This window comes from Lipotes vexillifer, unplaced genomic scaffold (assembly GCF_000442215.2).
Source record: "Lipotes vexillifer unplaced genomic scaffold, Lipotes_vexillifer_v1.1 scaffold277, whole genome shotgun sequence".
NCBI classification, from domain to species: Eukaryota; Metazoa; Chordata; class Mammalia; order Artiodactyla; family Lipotidae; genus Lipotes; species Lipotes vexillifer.
Genome location: NW_006772135.1, coordinates 89,929 through 108,107, shown reverse-complemented (window position 1 = coordinate 108,107; position 18,179 = coordinate 89,929). Strand labels below are relative to the sequence as shown.

At 40.3% G+C, this 18,179-nt stretch overlaps 1 protein-coding gene and 1 pseudogene across 1 annotated transcript in view; both read left to right on the top strand.

Annotated features, from left to right (window-relative positions):
- Positions 1 to 567: 567 nt before the first annotated feature.
- LOC103078703 (putative uncharacterized protein C12orf63) overlaps positions 568 to 18,179 on the top strand; it is a gene marked incomplete at its 3' end in the record, with an annotated part of 102,527 nt that continues 84,915 nt past the window's right edge. The window contains exons 1-5 of the mRNA XM_007447303.1: positions 568 to 714; positions 2,558 to 2,785; positions 7,617 to 7,837; positions 7,937 to 8,072; positions 11,548 to 11,656. Coding sequence (XP_007447365.1) covers positions 568 to 714; positions 2,558 to 2,785; positions 7,617 to 7,837; positions 7,937 to 8,072; positions 11,548 to 11,656 — 841 coding nt within the window. The remainder of the gene's footprint in view (positions 715 to 2,557; positions 2,786 to 7,616; positions 7,838 to 7,936; positions 8,073 to 11,547; positions 11,657 to 18,179) is intronic.
- On the top strand, positions 5,885 to 6,552 carry LOC103078418 (translationally-controlled tumor protein pseudogene; annotated as a pseudogene).

Genomic DNA, 18,179 nt, shown 5'->3' with positions numbered 1-18,179 from the left:
TTGGCAATAAAATATTCTGCTATTGAGACTTATTATTTAATGCAGAGTTCTAGTAAGGGAATGTTTGTGGCAGGAGAAATCCTCTGTGTTTTTATAGCACAGCAGTGGGAGAACGAGTGATCAGGGTTGCTGCACTGCCTAACACCAGGGGATGCTCCTCACCTTCCGGCGTGTGTGTCCAGGGAATGGCCTGTTTGCGGGGAAATTAAGGAACAGTGGGATCCTGTCATTCTTCTCCCCCAAAGCATGACATTCCTGCCTCTGCGTCGTTCCCTTGGCCATCACCCTTGCCTGGAATGTTCTCTGTACTCTTCCCACGTAGCTAAATCATGATCACCCTTTAAGAACTAATCTAAAAGCCTCCTTCTCTGGAAACTTTCCCGGGTTCAGCATATCCATGATAATTCTGTCCTTCCTCCAAATTTATGTAGTGCTTGTTATCTGAATTATTCATTTGATGCTAGTCATCTGTTGTGTTTCCTGGAACTTAACTCTCTTTTCCATAATATTATACTTTATATTTGTACTGTAGATGCAGAAGAATTTTCGGCATTTCTTAATTCCAAGATGAGTGATGAAAATGTTTCCAAGACACAAACAGGTTATGAATCAGACTCTCAGTCAGGTCTCAGTGGTAAAGAAAAGGATCACTCAGCAAATGTGGGTCTCTTGGATCACTTTATGAAAATCTTTTTATATTGCAGGAGAGCAATGGTAAGGTGGTCCTTCTTATTTGTTAATGTAGTGGACATAAATCTCAGCCCATGAATTTGGGCATGTATGATACATTTATTTACTTAGTATCCATAATTTTAGTTTCATCTGTGAGATTAAATTTGCTGGATTTTGGGCTTCCCTGGTGGCGCAGTGCTTGAGAGTCCGCCTGCCGATGCAGGAGACGCGGGTTCGTGCCCCGTTTCGGGAGGATCCCGCGTGCTGCGGAGCGGCTGGGCCCGTGAGCCATGGCTGCTGAGCCTGCGCGTCCGGAGCCTGTGCTCCGCAAATGGGAGAGGCCACAACAGTGAGAGGCCCGCATAACGCAAGAAAAAAAAAAAAAAAAAAAAAAAAAAAAAAAAAAAAATTTGCTGGATTTTATGTCAGTCATCTGTAAGGCTTGCCTGCCATGGGACTGAGGTCTCACATTTGGTCAAGTTGTGAGGGAGGAGGGAAAGCCCCTTTAGTCATTAGTCATACATCCACCCAGAGCTGAGGTGGCCTTTGTCCTTGTCTACAAAGTCTCCATGAGTATTCAGACACCCCTCTGCTGCTTTCTAGCCACACTTGGGACATGGGCTTCTCCAGTGACACCAGGGGTTCTTCTTCGGGCTCTTGATCCCTCCTGGGCACCATAGACTCCTTTCTCCCCTCTAGCACAGGGGAAGATCTTTCTAGGCCACGGGGAAGCCCTGTCCCTTCCCCCCTGACCTGCTTCTCCAGGCTACTTGTGTCTTCTGTCAAACGCTTTTGTCTTTTTCTTGTTAAGTATTATATGATAGATTATTAAACTCAGAATTGGAATCATTAGCTACAAAGAAATTTGTTTCCTTTTTCTCATAGCAAGAAGGGGATGTACTTCAAACTTCTCAAGAGATGAGAAGAAATTTATCCTTTCTAGATGAGAAAGGAATACTTAAGTTCCCACTTTCTTCGTGAAGTAGAGAGAGTGACCTTAGAAAAATGTAAAGTAAACCCACCTCATCTCCCTTGACCATGAGCATTGCATCCTCTGCTCCTTTGTACCAGCTTCAGGGCCCTAGAAGGTCTGGGTTCTGCTCACTTCTCAGGACTCACTCCTCTTGCTCTTGTGCAGTCCACTCTCCCCTCTGTGGTTCTGAAAGCACTAAGCTTGCTCCCTCTTCAGCCCTCAGGTTCACCCTCCATCCTTTGCACCTGCTGTTCCCTCAGCCCCAAATGTTCTTCTCCCAACACTCCCACCCCCACCTTCACATGACTTGTTCAACTCAACATTCAGGGCTCCGCTCATATGTCACCTCATAGAGAACGTCTCTCCTGACCACCCTGTATTAAAGGACCTGTCCTCTCACCCTCACCACGTTCTGAGTCATTTCTGCTTTATTTGCCTTTACAACACTTATCATTCCCTGAAATTGTATTTTTATTTGTCTGCTTATTTGGTATCGATCTCTCCTAATAAATTGAAGCAGCACGAGGGCAGGCCCAGTTTCCCTTGCTCGCTGTGACGTTCCCAGCACCTAGAACAATGGGTGTGCTGGAGTCAGACCGCTGGTGTGCAAATCCTAGCTCATCACTTAGTAGACTCATAACCTTGGGCAGTTTAGCCCCATGCCTCCATTTCCTCATCTGTAAATTGAGGAGAATACTAGTGCATACCTACTTCATAGGAGTTGTCATTAGAATGAACTGAGATAATGCATATAAATGTCTTACCACAGTGTCTAGCACATGTAAGTAGCATATAACAAATGGTGTTAGTTACTCTTACTATTGACATAGAATATTTGCAGAAAGAGGAAGTTGTTCAGAGATCCATAACTTTGGGAACTTCGGCATCTTTTGAATGTTGTGTCTGTCTTAGGTTCTTGCTCATCGTGGTGGCTATTGGACTCTGCTTCAGAACTGCTGTCGGGCTCTTTGGAACTTTACTCAGGAGCTACAAATGCTTCAAAAACAAGCAGTGGATCTGTATAAAACATTTCCTATTAGCCAGGATGGTTTCCTCTGTACCTCTGTTTTACCATTCTATTTGGGAGCAGAATTACTTATTGACATGTTAATAGAACTACAAAATATCAGTTCTGTTAAGGTAAGAGTATTTGGGTAATTCTTTTTATTGTAGGTTAATTAACAAATTCTTTGTACCATGCAGCTTGGGATAAGTAGAAATTAATATTTTGCTTGAGTTGTTATTTGGTTTGTCTGTATTTCATTTGTTTCTCATTGTTACTTGGTTCACAGTATATAGCAGTGCATTGATGTTAATTACAAATATCTGCCCGAAAATTCAGTTTCTTAAATGGAACAGAAAGTAACATTTACTGAGCTCCAGCTTCTACATAAACTAATCTAAATACATTTAATCCTCATAGCAATCTTTTTGACGGAAAAAGAAACAGACCCTAAGACAGATCATGTAGCTTGTTGGCTGATATTTATTTCACTGCTTTATCTGTCCATGTTTTGTTACACTAGACGTGGTAGAATTTACAGCCATCTCAAATCTAGCACACTGTGGTTTAAAGCATGAAAATAAAATGGAAAAAAATGCAAACATCACACAACCCAAACACACTGAAAATTAGTAAACACATAAACACTTTGAGTCATCGGGTTTATAACATTTTCAGATGTAAAATATATGACAACAATAGCACAAAAGACTGGGAGGGCAAATAAAATTAAACTCTCATAAGTTTTTAAACTTTATCTAAAGTGGTACAATATTAACTCTCAGTGGAATGTGATAAGTTAAGTATGCATTTAATAATCCCCAGAATAACTACCAAAAAAGAGATATAGCTAAAATGCCAAATGGAAGCTAAAAGTAAAGTGGAAAGCTGAATAATAGTCAATTAAAGAAGGCAGGAAAAGAGGAACACAGGCACATGAGACAAATAGAAAACAAATAACAAATAATCTAACCCAATTATACCTATAACTATATTAATATAAGTGGATTAAATACCCTAATTAAAAGGCAGAGATTGTCTGACTGGATAAAAGAGAAAGACGTGCTCTTGTCCATAATAGAAGCACTTCTGGGACTTGCCTGGTGGCGCGGTGGTTAAGAATCTGCCTGCCAATGCAGAGGACGTGGGTTCGAGCCCTGGTCTGGGAAGATCCCACATGCTGCCGAGCAACTAAGCCCGTCACCACAACTACTGAGCCCGCGCCCTAGAGCCCGCGAGCCACAATTGAGCCCGCATGCCACAACTACTGAAGTCCGCTCACCTAGGGCCTGTGCTCTGCACCAAGAGAAGCCACCGCAATGAGAAGCCCGCACACTGCAATGAAGAGTAGCTCCCGCTCGCCACAACTAGAGAAAGCCCGTGCACAGCAACAAAGACCCAGTGCAGCCAAAAATAAATTAATTAATTAATTTATTAAAAAAAAAGAGAGAGAGAAGCACTTCTGGGTATAAAGAAACGGATAGATTGAAAATAAAACAGTGAAAGAAAATAGTAAGCTTAAATTTGAAAATAGTAAACAAAAAAAGCTGGTGAGGCTATATTAATATTAGATAAAATAGTCTTCAAATCAAGAAGTATTTTGAGAGATAAGGAGGGACATTTCCTAATGAGAAGCTCAATTAATCAGGAAGACATACTAATCATAAACGTGTATGCACCAAATAACAGAGATTCAGAATACACTCGACACCCAAAGCTTGAAGAGCTTCCTGTTTGGTGGACACATTGATGTCGGATGGGTATCAGGCCCTGACTCGATAGAGAGAGGGCACAGAACCTCCGCATCTTGGACCCTTCCAGACCTAGCTCTATGCACCTCTTCCTTTTGACTGTTCCTGAGTTGTATCCTTTATAAGAAAACTGTTATCAGTGAATTCTGAGTCATTCTAGGAAATGATTGAACCCAAATTTATAGCTCGTCAGTCAGAAGTGCGAGTGACCCTGAGACTTGTGGCTGGCATCTCCAGTGAGCACTGAGCCCTTAAACTGTGGAGTCTGACCCTGACTCTGGGGTAGTTAGTGTCAGAAGTGACGTGCAGGACAAATTAAGATTGGTTGGAAACAGAGCACAAGGCACATGATGTGTTCACCAAGATGTATCATATGCAGAGTCATAAAATAAGTCATAATAAAATTTAAAAGACTGAAATCTGAAAGAGTATGTTTTCTAACTGCTACATTATAAACAGATTAATATAATGTAGGAAGAAAAATCTCCAAATATCTGGAAATTAAGTAACACAGTTCTAAATAATCCATGGGTCAAAGAAGAAAACACAAGGGAAATTTTAAAAGTATTTCAACTGATGATAACATATCAGAATTTGTGGGATGTAAATAAGCCAGTGCTTAACAGAAACTTTATAGCTTTAAATGTTTAGTAAATAGGAAGAAAGATATAAATCAATCATTTAAGTGTTCATCTATGGGAGCTAGAAAAAGAAGAGTAAATTAGACCCAAAGTAAGTAAAAAGAATAATAGAAATAATAAGAAGAAATGAAGGAAATGGTAAGAGCAGAAATAAATTAGATATAAAACAACCCAGAAAATAAAGTCAGTAAATTAATCTTTTGAAAATATTATTAAAATTGGCAGAATCTTAGGAATACTGATGAAGAACGAAAGTGAGAAAAGCACAGATTACTAATACTAGTAATGAAAGAGGGATATAGCTACAGTTTCTATATATATTAAAAGAAAAATAAGGGAATGTCATGACCAGTTTTTACTAATGAATTTGATAACTTAGATGAAATGGACATGCCTATTAGAAAGTACAACTTAACAAATCTGACACAAGAAGTGATAGAAAAAATGAATTACCCAAATATATTAAAGAAATTGAACTCATAATCAGAAACCTTGACAGAAAGAAAACTCTAGACCCAGAATATTTCCCTGCAGCATTCTAGCAAACATACAAGGAAGAAATAATAAATCATATACCAATTTTTTTTAGAAATGAGGCCAGCTTAACCCTGACAGATATATCAAAAAGAAAAGTATGACTCAATATTACTCATGAACATAGACACAAAACTCCTTAATGAAGTGTTAGCAAATCAATCCCAGTAAGATATAAAATAATGCAAATTATATATATAATATATACAAATGATGATCAAGGGGGGTTTAATCCCAGAAATTTAAGGTTACCATTTGAAAATCAATCAATGTAATTCACCATATTAATAGGATAAAGGAGAAAAATCACATGGCCATTGAAATAGATACAGAAAAAGTATTTACAGAATTCGATATCACTTTTTCCACCTGCTCCTCCTCCCCCTCTGGTTTCACCATGCTCACTCTGAGCTCTGGGCACCTGCTAAGCCAGGGCAGCTGTCATCTCTCTCCAGTTGCCATCACAATTATTTACCTGGGCCTCATCAGCCATCATGAGATATTCCCCGACATTTATAAGTTCCTGGAGATGGAGAGCGGGCTGTGCCTGGAGGTGGAAGGGAAGGTGGTCAGTAGGACAGAGGATAACATTGATGGAAATGTACTCTGCTGTACAGTGCTTTCAGTACCCTAGGTGAAGGTACTGAAAGCACAGTAATCACTGGTGTTGATATTGTCATGAACCATTGCTTGCAGAAAATCAGTTTTAAAAAAGAGGGCTGTAAGAAGTAAACCAGAGTTTCCATGAAATCAATCAGAGGCACACTTGAAGAACAGAAACCAGAAAGAGTAAAACCTTTTATGACAGAGGCTACAGAATTAGTCAAGCACTTCCTTACTAATTTAAAAAACTGCCAGTTTTTTATTGGTGAAAATATGAATCTAGATAGTGTGGTTGCTCTGCTGGACTCCTGTGAGGATGGTATGACCCCATTTATGATTTTCTTTATGGACGGTTTAGAAATGGAGAAATGTTAACAAATTTGGCAATAACTTTGGATCGGTCACCTGTCATTATAACTGGCTGCCGCTTTTCATCCACACGGCATGAGGACTTAGACAAATGGGACTGATGTCATCTTGAGCTCCTTGACTTTTGATTATTAGATGACAAGGATGGAGCTCATAACATCAATAAAATGACATCTATCCTTTATTGAGCACGTCTCAGGTGCCAGGCACTGTGCTAAGGAGGCAAAGTCACGTAGGTCATGTATGTCACACCTATTATCCACATCTTCATAGCCTGACTTCAGGTATGCATATGGCATTTCACAGCCATATGACTTTCAAGATCTCTTCCAAATTCAAGGACTATGAATCTTATGGGAGGGAGGGGCTAGACTTGAGGTACTGTTTATTGGGCTATAGTCTGGCCAGTAGGTGGATCTAACGGGCTTTGCTTTGCCTCAGAAATTTCTAGGGGTTTACACAAATGTGTCGGGACTTACAGGAAATGAACACAATAGTTACAGAGTACCTTTAACTTAGGCAAAAGGAGGGTCTTCTGAAAGATTTTCTTCTCCATAAGTTTGACCTTTTGCATTGGGGAATTGGACATATTATTCTACAAACTGAATGTAACCAATGTATTAGGGAAATTTAATTATTTGTGTATACTATAACCTGTTTTTCCTTAAAATTTTACCTTATTTATTGGTTTACTATCCTTACTTAAATAGTGACTATGTACCAGCAAGTATAGTAATGACTAGGCTTACATGCTATTTACATTTAGGCTTAAATGATTAAAATGAAATAAAATTAAAAATCTACTTGCACTAGTCATACTTCAACAGCTCAGCATCCACATGTGCTTAGCGGCCTCTGTATGGAACCGCGCAGATGAAGCACGTTTCCATCATTGCCGAAGTGCTGTTGGATGGTGTCATCAAGCTTTGATTTGCATAATAAAAATATTAAATTTATTTTCTGTTCAGTTCTTTTCCATGTTATATTTTTAGCTATACATTCAGTGTTCAGAAAAAACATGTAGTAAAATCTGAAATTACACAATTTTTTTTTCCATGTGCTACTTGCAGACTGTTGAAGAAGGAGAGTTCAGTGTTCCAAGTTGCTATGGAAATATTGAAAATGATAACGGTGGTTCTAGCCTTACCTTTGAGCATCCTCTGGATGATGTCAATGTGGTTGATTTGAAATGGATCCACGACTTTGTATTAAAATCTCTGGAACTTGTATATCAAGTAGAAAAATGGGAAACACTTGTATCACTTGCCATTCAGTTCAATACAATTTCGCAGTAAGTACCGCTGTAAGGGCAGCTAACAGGGACAGACTTCACTGAGAAGAATGTTTCTTTACTAACGTTTGTTTTTAATATATTTTTACCATTGTCTAGTGAGAGATATACAGAGCAAGTGACGCCACTCCTGGTGTATGCACAGCGCCAGCTGCTTCTACGAATATCCAAGTGCAAGGGCCCAGATATTACCCAACAGCCTTGCGTAAGATATGAGGCTGAATATGGACAGAAGGTAAGTTTGGTGCAGTGGTGATTTCTTATTAGTACACATGTAAATAGCAAGATTTAGGAATCAGATAAATGCTCCTATTTTCACTTAGGCATTTATCATTCAAATCAGCAAAGATTGTTGAGAGTTGCTCGCTGCCAGTGTTTTCCAGATGCAGGGAAAACAAAAATAAAGTCCTGGTACACAGGAGCTTATATTCAGGTCAGGGCTGATTTACCCATTAGGCATAGTGGGAACAGTGTCTAGAGCCACAGTACCTTTTTAGGAGCCACACATTTTTTAATTTCTTTCAAAATAAGAAAAAAGTAACTTTCAGGTCAAAGAAAATGTTTCAGTTTTTACAATTCATCTATTTATGTTTATACCAAAGGAGTCATAGAATATAATTTTTAATATTTTTTGATGGAGCAGTGGGCCCATGAAGGCAAAAGTGCCTAAGGCCCACGAACATCATGGTGCAGCTTTAAGTTAGGTAGGGGGAGGGAAGACGTATGTAAATTCTCTCATTTATTAACTTACTAAATATGTATTGACTCCCTAAGATTAGAGCCATTGCATTCAGATGTCCAGTGTGTGTCCTGCCTGAGGGCTCCTGGCGTATGTCGGGGGTCCTGGATTCAGTCCCTGCCCCACACACCAGTCCATGTGGTGGGTTGCAGCCACCCAGCGAGGACTCCATTTTCTCCTTTTCACGAAGGTTCCTTATCGCCTTGGCATAGCCTATGTAGAGAGAATACAGTTTGAGTTCTCACTTTATGGAGTTTAGTGTCAGAGGGGGTGGAAGTAGGGCCAGTTAATAAGCATGTAAACAGATAAAAAGATTTACAACCATCATAAATTCTCTGAGGAAAATAAAATAGGTCAGTGGGATAGAGATAGGCTAGGGTGGGGGGTAGAAAGTTGAGCCAAGGGGATCAGGAAGGCCCTTGGAGATGGAAACATTTAGTGGGAAGGGGCCGGCCATACGCTGGGCAAGAGCATTCCAGCCCAAGGGAAGAACAAGGGCAAAGGCCCTGAGATGGTACAGGAAGAAGGCCCGCATGCCGCAGTGTAGCAGAGGAGGGGGAGGGGACAAAGAAGAGGCTGCTCCTTCTGAGTCTTCTTTGTTGCCTCTTCCTCTTCCTCCTCTCCTCCACAATGTCTCAGAGTTCGTGTAGCCCGACACTCTGTTCTTGGTCCCCCTGTCTTCTCTATCCGCACACTCTCCCTTGGAGAGTTAATTCAATCTGTGGCTCAAAATTACATCTCCAGGCTAGACCTTTCTCCTGAATTCTGTGTTGACATATCTGACTGCCTGTATCAGTCAGGGTTCAGTCAGAGAAGCAAAACTAGTTAGAATTAACTGTCTGTCTGTTGATCTATCTATCTATCTACCTATCAAGACTGGTTAAAAGGAGTTGGCTTATATCATGGGGGCTCACTAAGCAAGTTCAAAATCCATTGGGTAGGCAGTTGGGATCATGAAAAGGAAGGAACCCTACGGGTGTGGCCAGAAGCTGTTCTCCATAGGCAGTCAGTGAGGGAGGATCCAGTGAGGAGAGAGCAGCTGTAGACCTGGATGCTGTTTGGAGTTTGGAGTCTGAAGGCTTCCAGCATGTCAGGGACTCACCTGATTAGGTCAGGCCCACCTACGATAATCTCCCTAGCTTAAAGTCAGTTTATTAGGGACTTTAATTAGTATCTGAAAAATACCCTCACAGCAGCACCTAGATTACTGTTTGATTGAATAACTAGGATGAAGTGTGTATACACTACACAATGGATGCTTCCTTCCCATCATCCTCATAGTTTAGCCTAACTAAACTGACTTATCAAAAACCCATCACATTGCCTTATCAGCATCATCTCTTAGATGTTTAAGAGTCTTCTCGAATTTGGTGTATGTCAAGCAAACCTTTTCTGCCACGTCTTGCCCACTTCAGTTGATGCAAACCTCATCCTCCTAGCTGCTCAGGCCAGACACCTTGGAGAGCATCCCTGACTCCTCTCTTGCTTTTACACCCCACTTCAGGTTAGTTACCAAATCCTCTCCCTTCAAAATAGATTCAGAATCTCACAACGTCTCGCTGCCTCCACCACTGCTGCTCTCATCCAAGCTACTGCTGTGTTTGCTTGGATTAGTGCAATGACTTCCTAACTCTTTTCCTTGATTCCAGCCTCCCTGAACTCCTGTCTCCAGCCTGTAGTCTATTCTTAATGGCAGATAGAACAGCCTTTTAAAAATCTGTCAGACCATGACATTCCTCTGCTTTAAACCCTGCAGTGGTTTCCCATCTGATTCAGTGTTACAGTTAACATCTTCATCATGGCCTTAATGCCCTACATAACTCATCCCCTTGTGATCACCAGTAACTTGTCTCTGTTAACTCCCCTGCAGCTTTCAGATGCTGTGTTCTTCTGTTCTTTAAGAAGACCCTACCCCAGGGTCTTTGCATTTGCTCTTCCCCTGCTTGGAATTGTGCCCGCCCCCCGCCAAATATCCACATTGATTTTTCTTGCACCTTTTCCAGTCTTTGCTGAATATCACATTCTCTGTGAGGACTTTCCTCATTACCTTATTTAAAATTATGTGTTGTTTGCTCTATTTCTCTCTATAGCGTTTATAACTCCTTACTATATTTTTTAATGTACTCTATATTCTGTTTATTGTCTCTCTATTTCCACTAGAATAAGTTCCACAACAATAGGAATTTTTGCATATTTTGTTCTCTGCTATATCATTTGTGAGCTTGGAGCAGTGCCTGGCACATAATAGGTATTCAATAAAGGTTTTTAAATGAAGCTGGAGAGGTGGGAAGGACTAGGTCAAGTAGGGCCTTATTAGGGACAATAAAGAAACAACATCTACATCAGACTGGGGTTCAAGGATGGTTGTATTTTGAGCATTAGGTTAGTTCACTGGGGATGGTGGTGGGAGTGGACAAATGGAGACAAGAGGATGGTGGACTTTTAAAAGAATTAGCTTATGTCTAAAAATGTCCTGTCTTCAGATATTTTACAACTTTAGGACTCAAGTATCTGTTAAAAATAGTTTAAACAAATTCTACAGAGGAAGTTAGTTCTGGAAAACTTCACCAGGGAAATTTAAATTGTGTTAATTTTGAGTAGGGGGGGGGAATCTGCCATTGAAAAAGCAGCCTCTATTTTAAATTCGTTTCAACTTACATAATGGAAGATATATTTAGACTAGTGAATTTATAGAATATCAGAAAAATCATATTCTAATTGCTCTACATAATTTGCCTAATGCTTTTCCAGCTGTGCTATACAAAAGAAATATGAAAAATTATGTAGCCACTTTTTTCCCCCAAAAGTTCTCATGATTGGATACTACTCTGGAGCTTTTATTTATAGCATCTTTTTGTATCTCTTTTTTTTTTGTTTTTCACAAATGAAAACTACGATGAACATTTCAAGTAAGCCAAATTTTTGGCTATAAATACCTAAGTGATATTTGTTTTCTCCTTTCTTTTTTAAGATAACCTGCCGAAATTTCATTGGGAAACAGCTCAAGATTAATCCTCTAACCAATAAAGTGACAACTATAGGACACGGGACAGATTTCCTTAAAAATCTTATCTATTCAGGTTGGAACCAGTTTATCTGGAAACTTTCTCTTTTCTTCAAAACAAGGTTTGCTATTGTGTTCTGCATGTCAAGTCTTCCATAATTAAAGTGTTCTCAGAATTTCTTTTGCAGGTTTATTTGACTGAAAATCCATTTGATATTTACCACCTTATGTTGCTATAAATGTCACTTAAGGGGAATTAAAACACATGTTTTTATTAGTTTAATCTGTTAGTTAAAGAAGGGAGATAAAAAGAGGGAGAAAGGAAACTGATGGGAAAAAATAAAGATGGGAAAAGACTGTTTTGCACATTTTTCCCTGTTTTTAATCTCACTTGGGAACTCTTTAAATTGACCTTTTGCTATTTTCTTTGTTCCATCTTGATGCCCGTAATAACTTCCATTTCCATAATCAATATAGATTGTCCTTCTATTGGTGTTACCAAGGTTTAGTTGTAGGTCTTTTAGCGAGAGTGCAAGAGAAGATCTGGGGACATCATGAGTCCTTTGGTTTTAGCTGGTAAGCCCTCTTGGAATGTTCTGGTGGTGCAGCTTGTAGGAATGAGGCAATAGGATGAGATGAAAATGGAAATAGAGCCTTCTCTCAATTGCACTTTTCCTATGTTTTGGGTATAGGAAAGAAATGCAAGTCTTCCCTTTGAAGTGTTAGGATTCCTTCATTGATTTATCTGTTGATTTTAGGTATGTATGTATGTATGTATGTATGTATGTATTCATTCATTCATTTCTTGAGTAGGTCAGGCAGCTGTTCAGTCATTCAGCAAACATTTATTGAGAATCTACTATGCGTTAAGTTCTGTACTAGGTCCTGAGAATACAAAGATGAATGAGACTAAAGATTTGTTATCCGATTTACAGCCCATTGAAGGAGACTGATAAATAAATCAGAGATTGTAGTGTAGAGTAGTAAGGTCTATACTGTTATGACTACTGCTGCTGCTGCTATAAACAATACTAGTTAAGGGCTAGCATCGCTTTTGAGAGACTCCATGTAATCTAGTGGGGTTAATGTAAAAGTAAAAGGCAAAAGCTGAGGTTAGAAAGGTTGGCAGGAGTTGGATAATAAAGGGTCATAGAAGGTAGGATAAAGAGATTCAGCTTTATCTGGAGAGCTGAGGGGAGCTAGTTAGAAGGATGTAAAGAAGGAAGAGCAAATGATCATATTTGTGTTCTTGAACTTTTGGCAGCAGCATGGGGAAAAGGTTGGAAGGAGACCATGTGGAGGTAGGAGAGCAGCTGCTCCCAGCTTGTGTGTTACAGACATGATGAGGTCCTGGACTTAGATGGTGAGAACAGAGGGGTGGGCAGATATGCACTCGTTAGGTGAGGCGGATGGACGGGGAAGGGAGGAATTCAAGTTGCCTTGGTTTCTGGCTTGGGTGGCTAAATGGATGTGATATCTTCATTCTATAAACAAAAACAAAAACAGCAACAACAACAAAAAACACTGAAGGGAGGGGCAGGTTAGAGGAAAACATTTCTTTGCTATAACTGGGTTCAAGGTACCTGAATGATAGCTGAGTAGAATGATCCATTATATGATTGGATGTTTCAGTGAGGCACTCAGCAGATCTGTAATTTAGTCACCAGTACATTGGTAGTGGTTGAAATCAGGGGCTTGTATGAGGTCACCCAGGGAGAGCTCTGTGGAGTATGGACCTGAGGATGGCCTCACTTTGGAAGCTGTGCCAGTCAAAATGGGCTGGGCTATGTAGCAGTCACGAACAGTCCCCAAATGTCATTGCCTTAGCACAAGGGCAAGTCTGTTTTTTGCTCATGCTACTGTATTCAGTGAGGTTGAGAAGCTCATCATCATGGGTTGATGGAATGTCCATCTTGACACAGGCTTCCATGATTGTTTTAGAGGCAGGTGGCAAAACACTAATGTTATCCTCTAGGGCAGCTAAACCTGGAGGTATACAGTAAATGGTTCAGAGCACAGCCTTTGAAGCAAGACCATGTGCATATACTATGCACTTTGTGCTAAGGGCTTTATGTAGATTGTCTTATTTCATTATTATAACAATCCCAATAAAAGAATTATTATTTTGCATTGGACATCAGGCACTCTATGAGTATTAGTGCTTTGTGATTATTAAGTGCTTTGTGAATGTTAGCTTAACAACTGATGAGGTAAGTTTGTTATTGTCCCCATTTTCCAGGCAAGAAAAAGAATGTATTTTATATATTTTTAAATATTTTATAATTTTATATTCATGATTTATATATAAATCAGGTGGTGGCTCTTAAAGCTGATACTTGAAGTTGACTCATGTCACTTCTATTTTATTGGCTAAAGTCACGTGGCAACATCTAACTTCGAAAGGAGAGGGAAGTGTGATGGTATTGTGTACCCCAAGGATAAAGAGATAGAATATGTGAAGAGCCCTAATGACTGTCATGGGAACAAACAGAGAAGGAGCAGTGTCTGAAGGAGATTGGGACATGGCCCAAGAGGTGGGAGGTACAGGAGATGAGAGTGGTACAAACAAGGCCAAGGCGAGAGAAAGTGTGAGTCAGCGGTCAGAGAGAGGTCACATAACATAAGGACAGACTGTCTATTGTATTTGGGAGGTCATTGTCACTGGCATTTTTGCTGTCCTCACCTTAGGGTCTTGCTCTAGCTGTTTCTCCTCCCTGAAGTACTCTGCCCCCATCTAGATGCCTGTCTAATAAATCCCTCACCTCTTTAAAATCTTTGTGCACATCTCCAGTTTTCAATGGTGCTTACCCTGACTGTTCTGTTTGAAACTGCACCCTGCCTGCTTCCTTCCAATTCCCCTTACTCTAATAAATGTATTCTTTTTTCCTGGAGCACTTATAACCACTTATCGCACTGTATAATTCCGTTTTTTTTTGCATTTATTGATCACTGGTCTGTCTCCCCTGATAAAATGTAAGCTCTATGAAGTGAGGGATCATTGGTTCGTTCATTGATATAATCCAAATGCCTTCATCAGTGCCTGACACATAGTAGGAACTCAATATCTACTTGTCAAATGAATGACTTTGTGACTTTGACAAGAGTCACTTCAAAGAAATGGTGGGGAGGGGAGTGGAAGTATCTTGAGTGGTGGGTGCAGTACTGGTGAGCTGTGCCTGCACAGAGTCATTAAACGAGAGTTGCCTTTCATGCAGCTTCGAAGTGACAAGGAAGAGGGGGGCAGGAGCAGCCAGAAGGAAAAGTAGAGCTCAGGACAGCTCAGGAGGGTTTTGTTTTGTTTGTGTGCCTGTTTTTAGTAGAAAAGGAGCATATTTCTATATTAAATGAAAAGAGCCAGGAGAGGGGGAGAGCTCAGAGACAGGAGAAAAAGATATTTGATAGGGAAAGGAGCTTGAGGATAAACAAGGAAGAGAATGGGACATAGGGGACTTAGCCTTAGACGGGAGAGGGGGGACACCCCTGCCACTAGGGCAGAAAGGAAGGAGAGAACAGGCCCAAATGCAGGCAGATTTGTAGATGGTAATGGTAGGTGTTGAAGGCATCCTCACTGGGTACTGGAAATTTTTTTTAATGAAGCAGGGGGTTGAGAGCACAGCCAAGGTTGATAGGGTAGGAGATTTCAGGAGGGATGTGAGAAGGTTGACTGGCCACTGAGAAAAATAGGAAAAGGGAGGATAGAAGGGCTGCAGAGCAGGTAGAGGGTCTAGTTGAGTAAGGTTGGTGACCATGAACTTGTAGGTTTTACTGTTCATGATATTTTACTGTTCATGACAATTTACTGATAAATTGTCTTCTCATATTCAGTGAACAATGGGAGGACCACCTTCCTGTGGTCAATCACCTGTGACTAGTTCCAGTCAAAGAGCATGATTCTTCCTGGGTGTGTTCTCCTTTTCTTCATTTTGTCCGTCAAACCTCTGGAGATTCCCCAATTTGGGATCCATAACTCAGAATGTGATTTATACTATCCCCTCCATCCTAAAAAGAGCTGGCAACAAATGTGAGAATATGTGTCGAAAATGCTTGTTATCAAAACGATGACTAGCATCTCAGGGCTAGGAGAAGTATACGTGGCAAAACTCTAGACCTGTGTGACCAGCAGGTGCTTACTGATGATGGCCACAACATGTCAGAAAAGCACTTTGCCTGCCTATTGTTAAGTTACATTTGGAAAGGCAAGATGGCAGGTGGTGGGACAGAAAGGAAGGCGGTGGGAATCAGGCTACAGTGGTCCTTTGGAATGGTTCTCGGTGGTGGTGGGGGTATAGCCAGTTTGAGCAATGAACAGAGCAGGAATATTCAAATAGATAAAATCTAAAAATTATTGTAATGGCAGTAATAATTGATTGAGCCAAGTACTTTATAGCTATTACCTTCTTTAATTTTAACCATCTTAGGAGGTAGATATTATTATGCTTATTATTACAGATGAGAAAATTTAGTGTTACTAGTGAGTACTGGAACCATGATTCAAACCCTGGTCCGTCTGATTGCTTAACCCATAAGGGCTCCACTAAGCTATCAGGTCTGTTCATCATTTGTCCCCTTGCAGGTTAGACTCTCTTCTAAACTTATAGCACTCAAGAAAAAATTGCTATGTCTCAGTAGTTATGGGGATACAGATACTTTATTGTGACTTGTTATGATAGTTTCACAATTTTTAGATGATCCTGCATAGTAACTACAGGTTTTACATTGAGCAATTATCATTAAAATCTTGGCATCCACCTTAATAGCTCCTTATAAAACTGTAGGACCTCTGTGACTAGGAGCGTAATCTGGCCTGGACTTTCGGGTTTATTAGGCAAATTTTTAGGATGCTGAATTTTTTTTCAGTATACTGAATTCAGATCATTAACATGTTTATAAGCATGATGGGTCTTATGTATATCACCACGACATGTCTGCAATTCTTAAAATAATTTTTAAAAAGACTATGTATACTTCTGATGGTTTCCACACCAGGTCACTGCTTTAGAACCTCATAGATTCCCTTTTGGCATAACAGCATTTGGTGGTAGTGCTTGATACATTTAATTCTTCAGAACAGCTATTGTAATGCCCCAGTGCCTAGCAACATTTGGTGTTCTCATTATTTAACAGCATTCTATTCTCCCTCTAGCTATTTAACAATGCATATGTAATTTGGTATAGTCTCTGTAGGATTTGGAGGAGTGAGAATACCTTACCTTACAGATGATTTTTTGTATGGATGAGTAACTTGCCTGCTTGTTAAGCTTCATAGGGGAGATAACACTATGGATGTGCCTTTTATTGTAGCTGTTTTTGCATTCTGTCTGGGATCTCTTTCTTGAGTTTTGACCTTATTGGTATTTAAGTTATCTAATAGGGTAATTCAGTCGTCAGGTGTGTTGGAATTTTGAACCCTTTGGCTAGCATGTTTTTTTAGTACCTCTGGGCATTTAGATTGATGTGACCAAGTGTGTAGAAAGCAGCCCAAATTTTGTATCACTCCCTGATCCTTCCTTGGTGAACACACCTCTCTGGAGTCATTGGCATTTCAATTTTAAGATCTACACTGGTACAATGAGAGATGTAGTAAATCGAGTCTTTTTTCTCCTCCTCCTTTTTTTTTTTTTTGCGGTACGCGGGCCTCTCACTGTTGTGGCCTCTCCCGCTGCGGAGCACAGACTCCGGACACGCAGGCTCAGCGGCCATGGCTCACGGGCCCAGCCGCTCCGCGGCATGTGGGATCCTCCCGGACCGGGGCACGAACCCGTGTCCCCAGCATCGGCAGGCGGACTCTCAACCACTGCGCCACCAGGGAAGCCCCTCCTCCTCCTTCTTATTCTTACCTATTCCAAACCGTTGAGGCTATTAGTGCCTTTAAAATAGCTTCTTGAATTATCCATGGAAGTTTTCAGAGAGGAACCCCTTGAGACAAAGACGGCAGGATGAGGCCTGCAAAGCTAATATTTCCTTATTCCTTTGCATCATTTATCTCATGTAGACAGCCACCAAAACACCAACAGAGCCCTAATTAGACTATCAGGAAAAAGGATATACTAGGCTTGAAAGAAGAAAAAAGAAAGCAAAGTAAAAGATAGTTTAGGAAAAAAAACAAAGAGGAGTGATTTATAAGCAGATAGTTGATAAAAAGTAGCAGGATGATTTTATTCAGACCTCATATTTTAAAGATGGCAGACATCTACTCTTCCTCCCATCCCTCTTATCACCCCCAATCACTGGCATGCCTTTGTGAATTTTATTCTAGAATGTAAGCTCTGGGAGAGCAGGGAGTGTGTCTGTTTTGTTCACTTGTACCTCCTCAGTGCCTAGCATGATATCTAGTAATGGTACGTGCTCAATGGATATTTTTAAAATATATGACTGACGGTCATAATGTGAGCATCTGTCTGTTGAATGCTTCCTCCATGACTGGCGCTACGCTGGACACTTCACACACAGGTTAAAACAGTAACCCTTGGAGGTAAATGTTACCATCCCAGTTTTAATAGATAATTAAAATGAAGGCCTGAAGAAAGTAACTATCTCAAAATATTAATATGTGAGGGCTTCCAGCTTCCTCCTTTTCCTTTGCTTTGCTGAACTTCTTT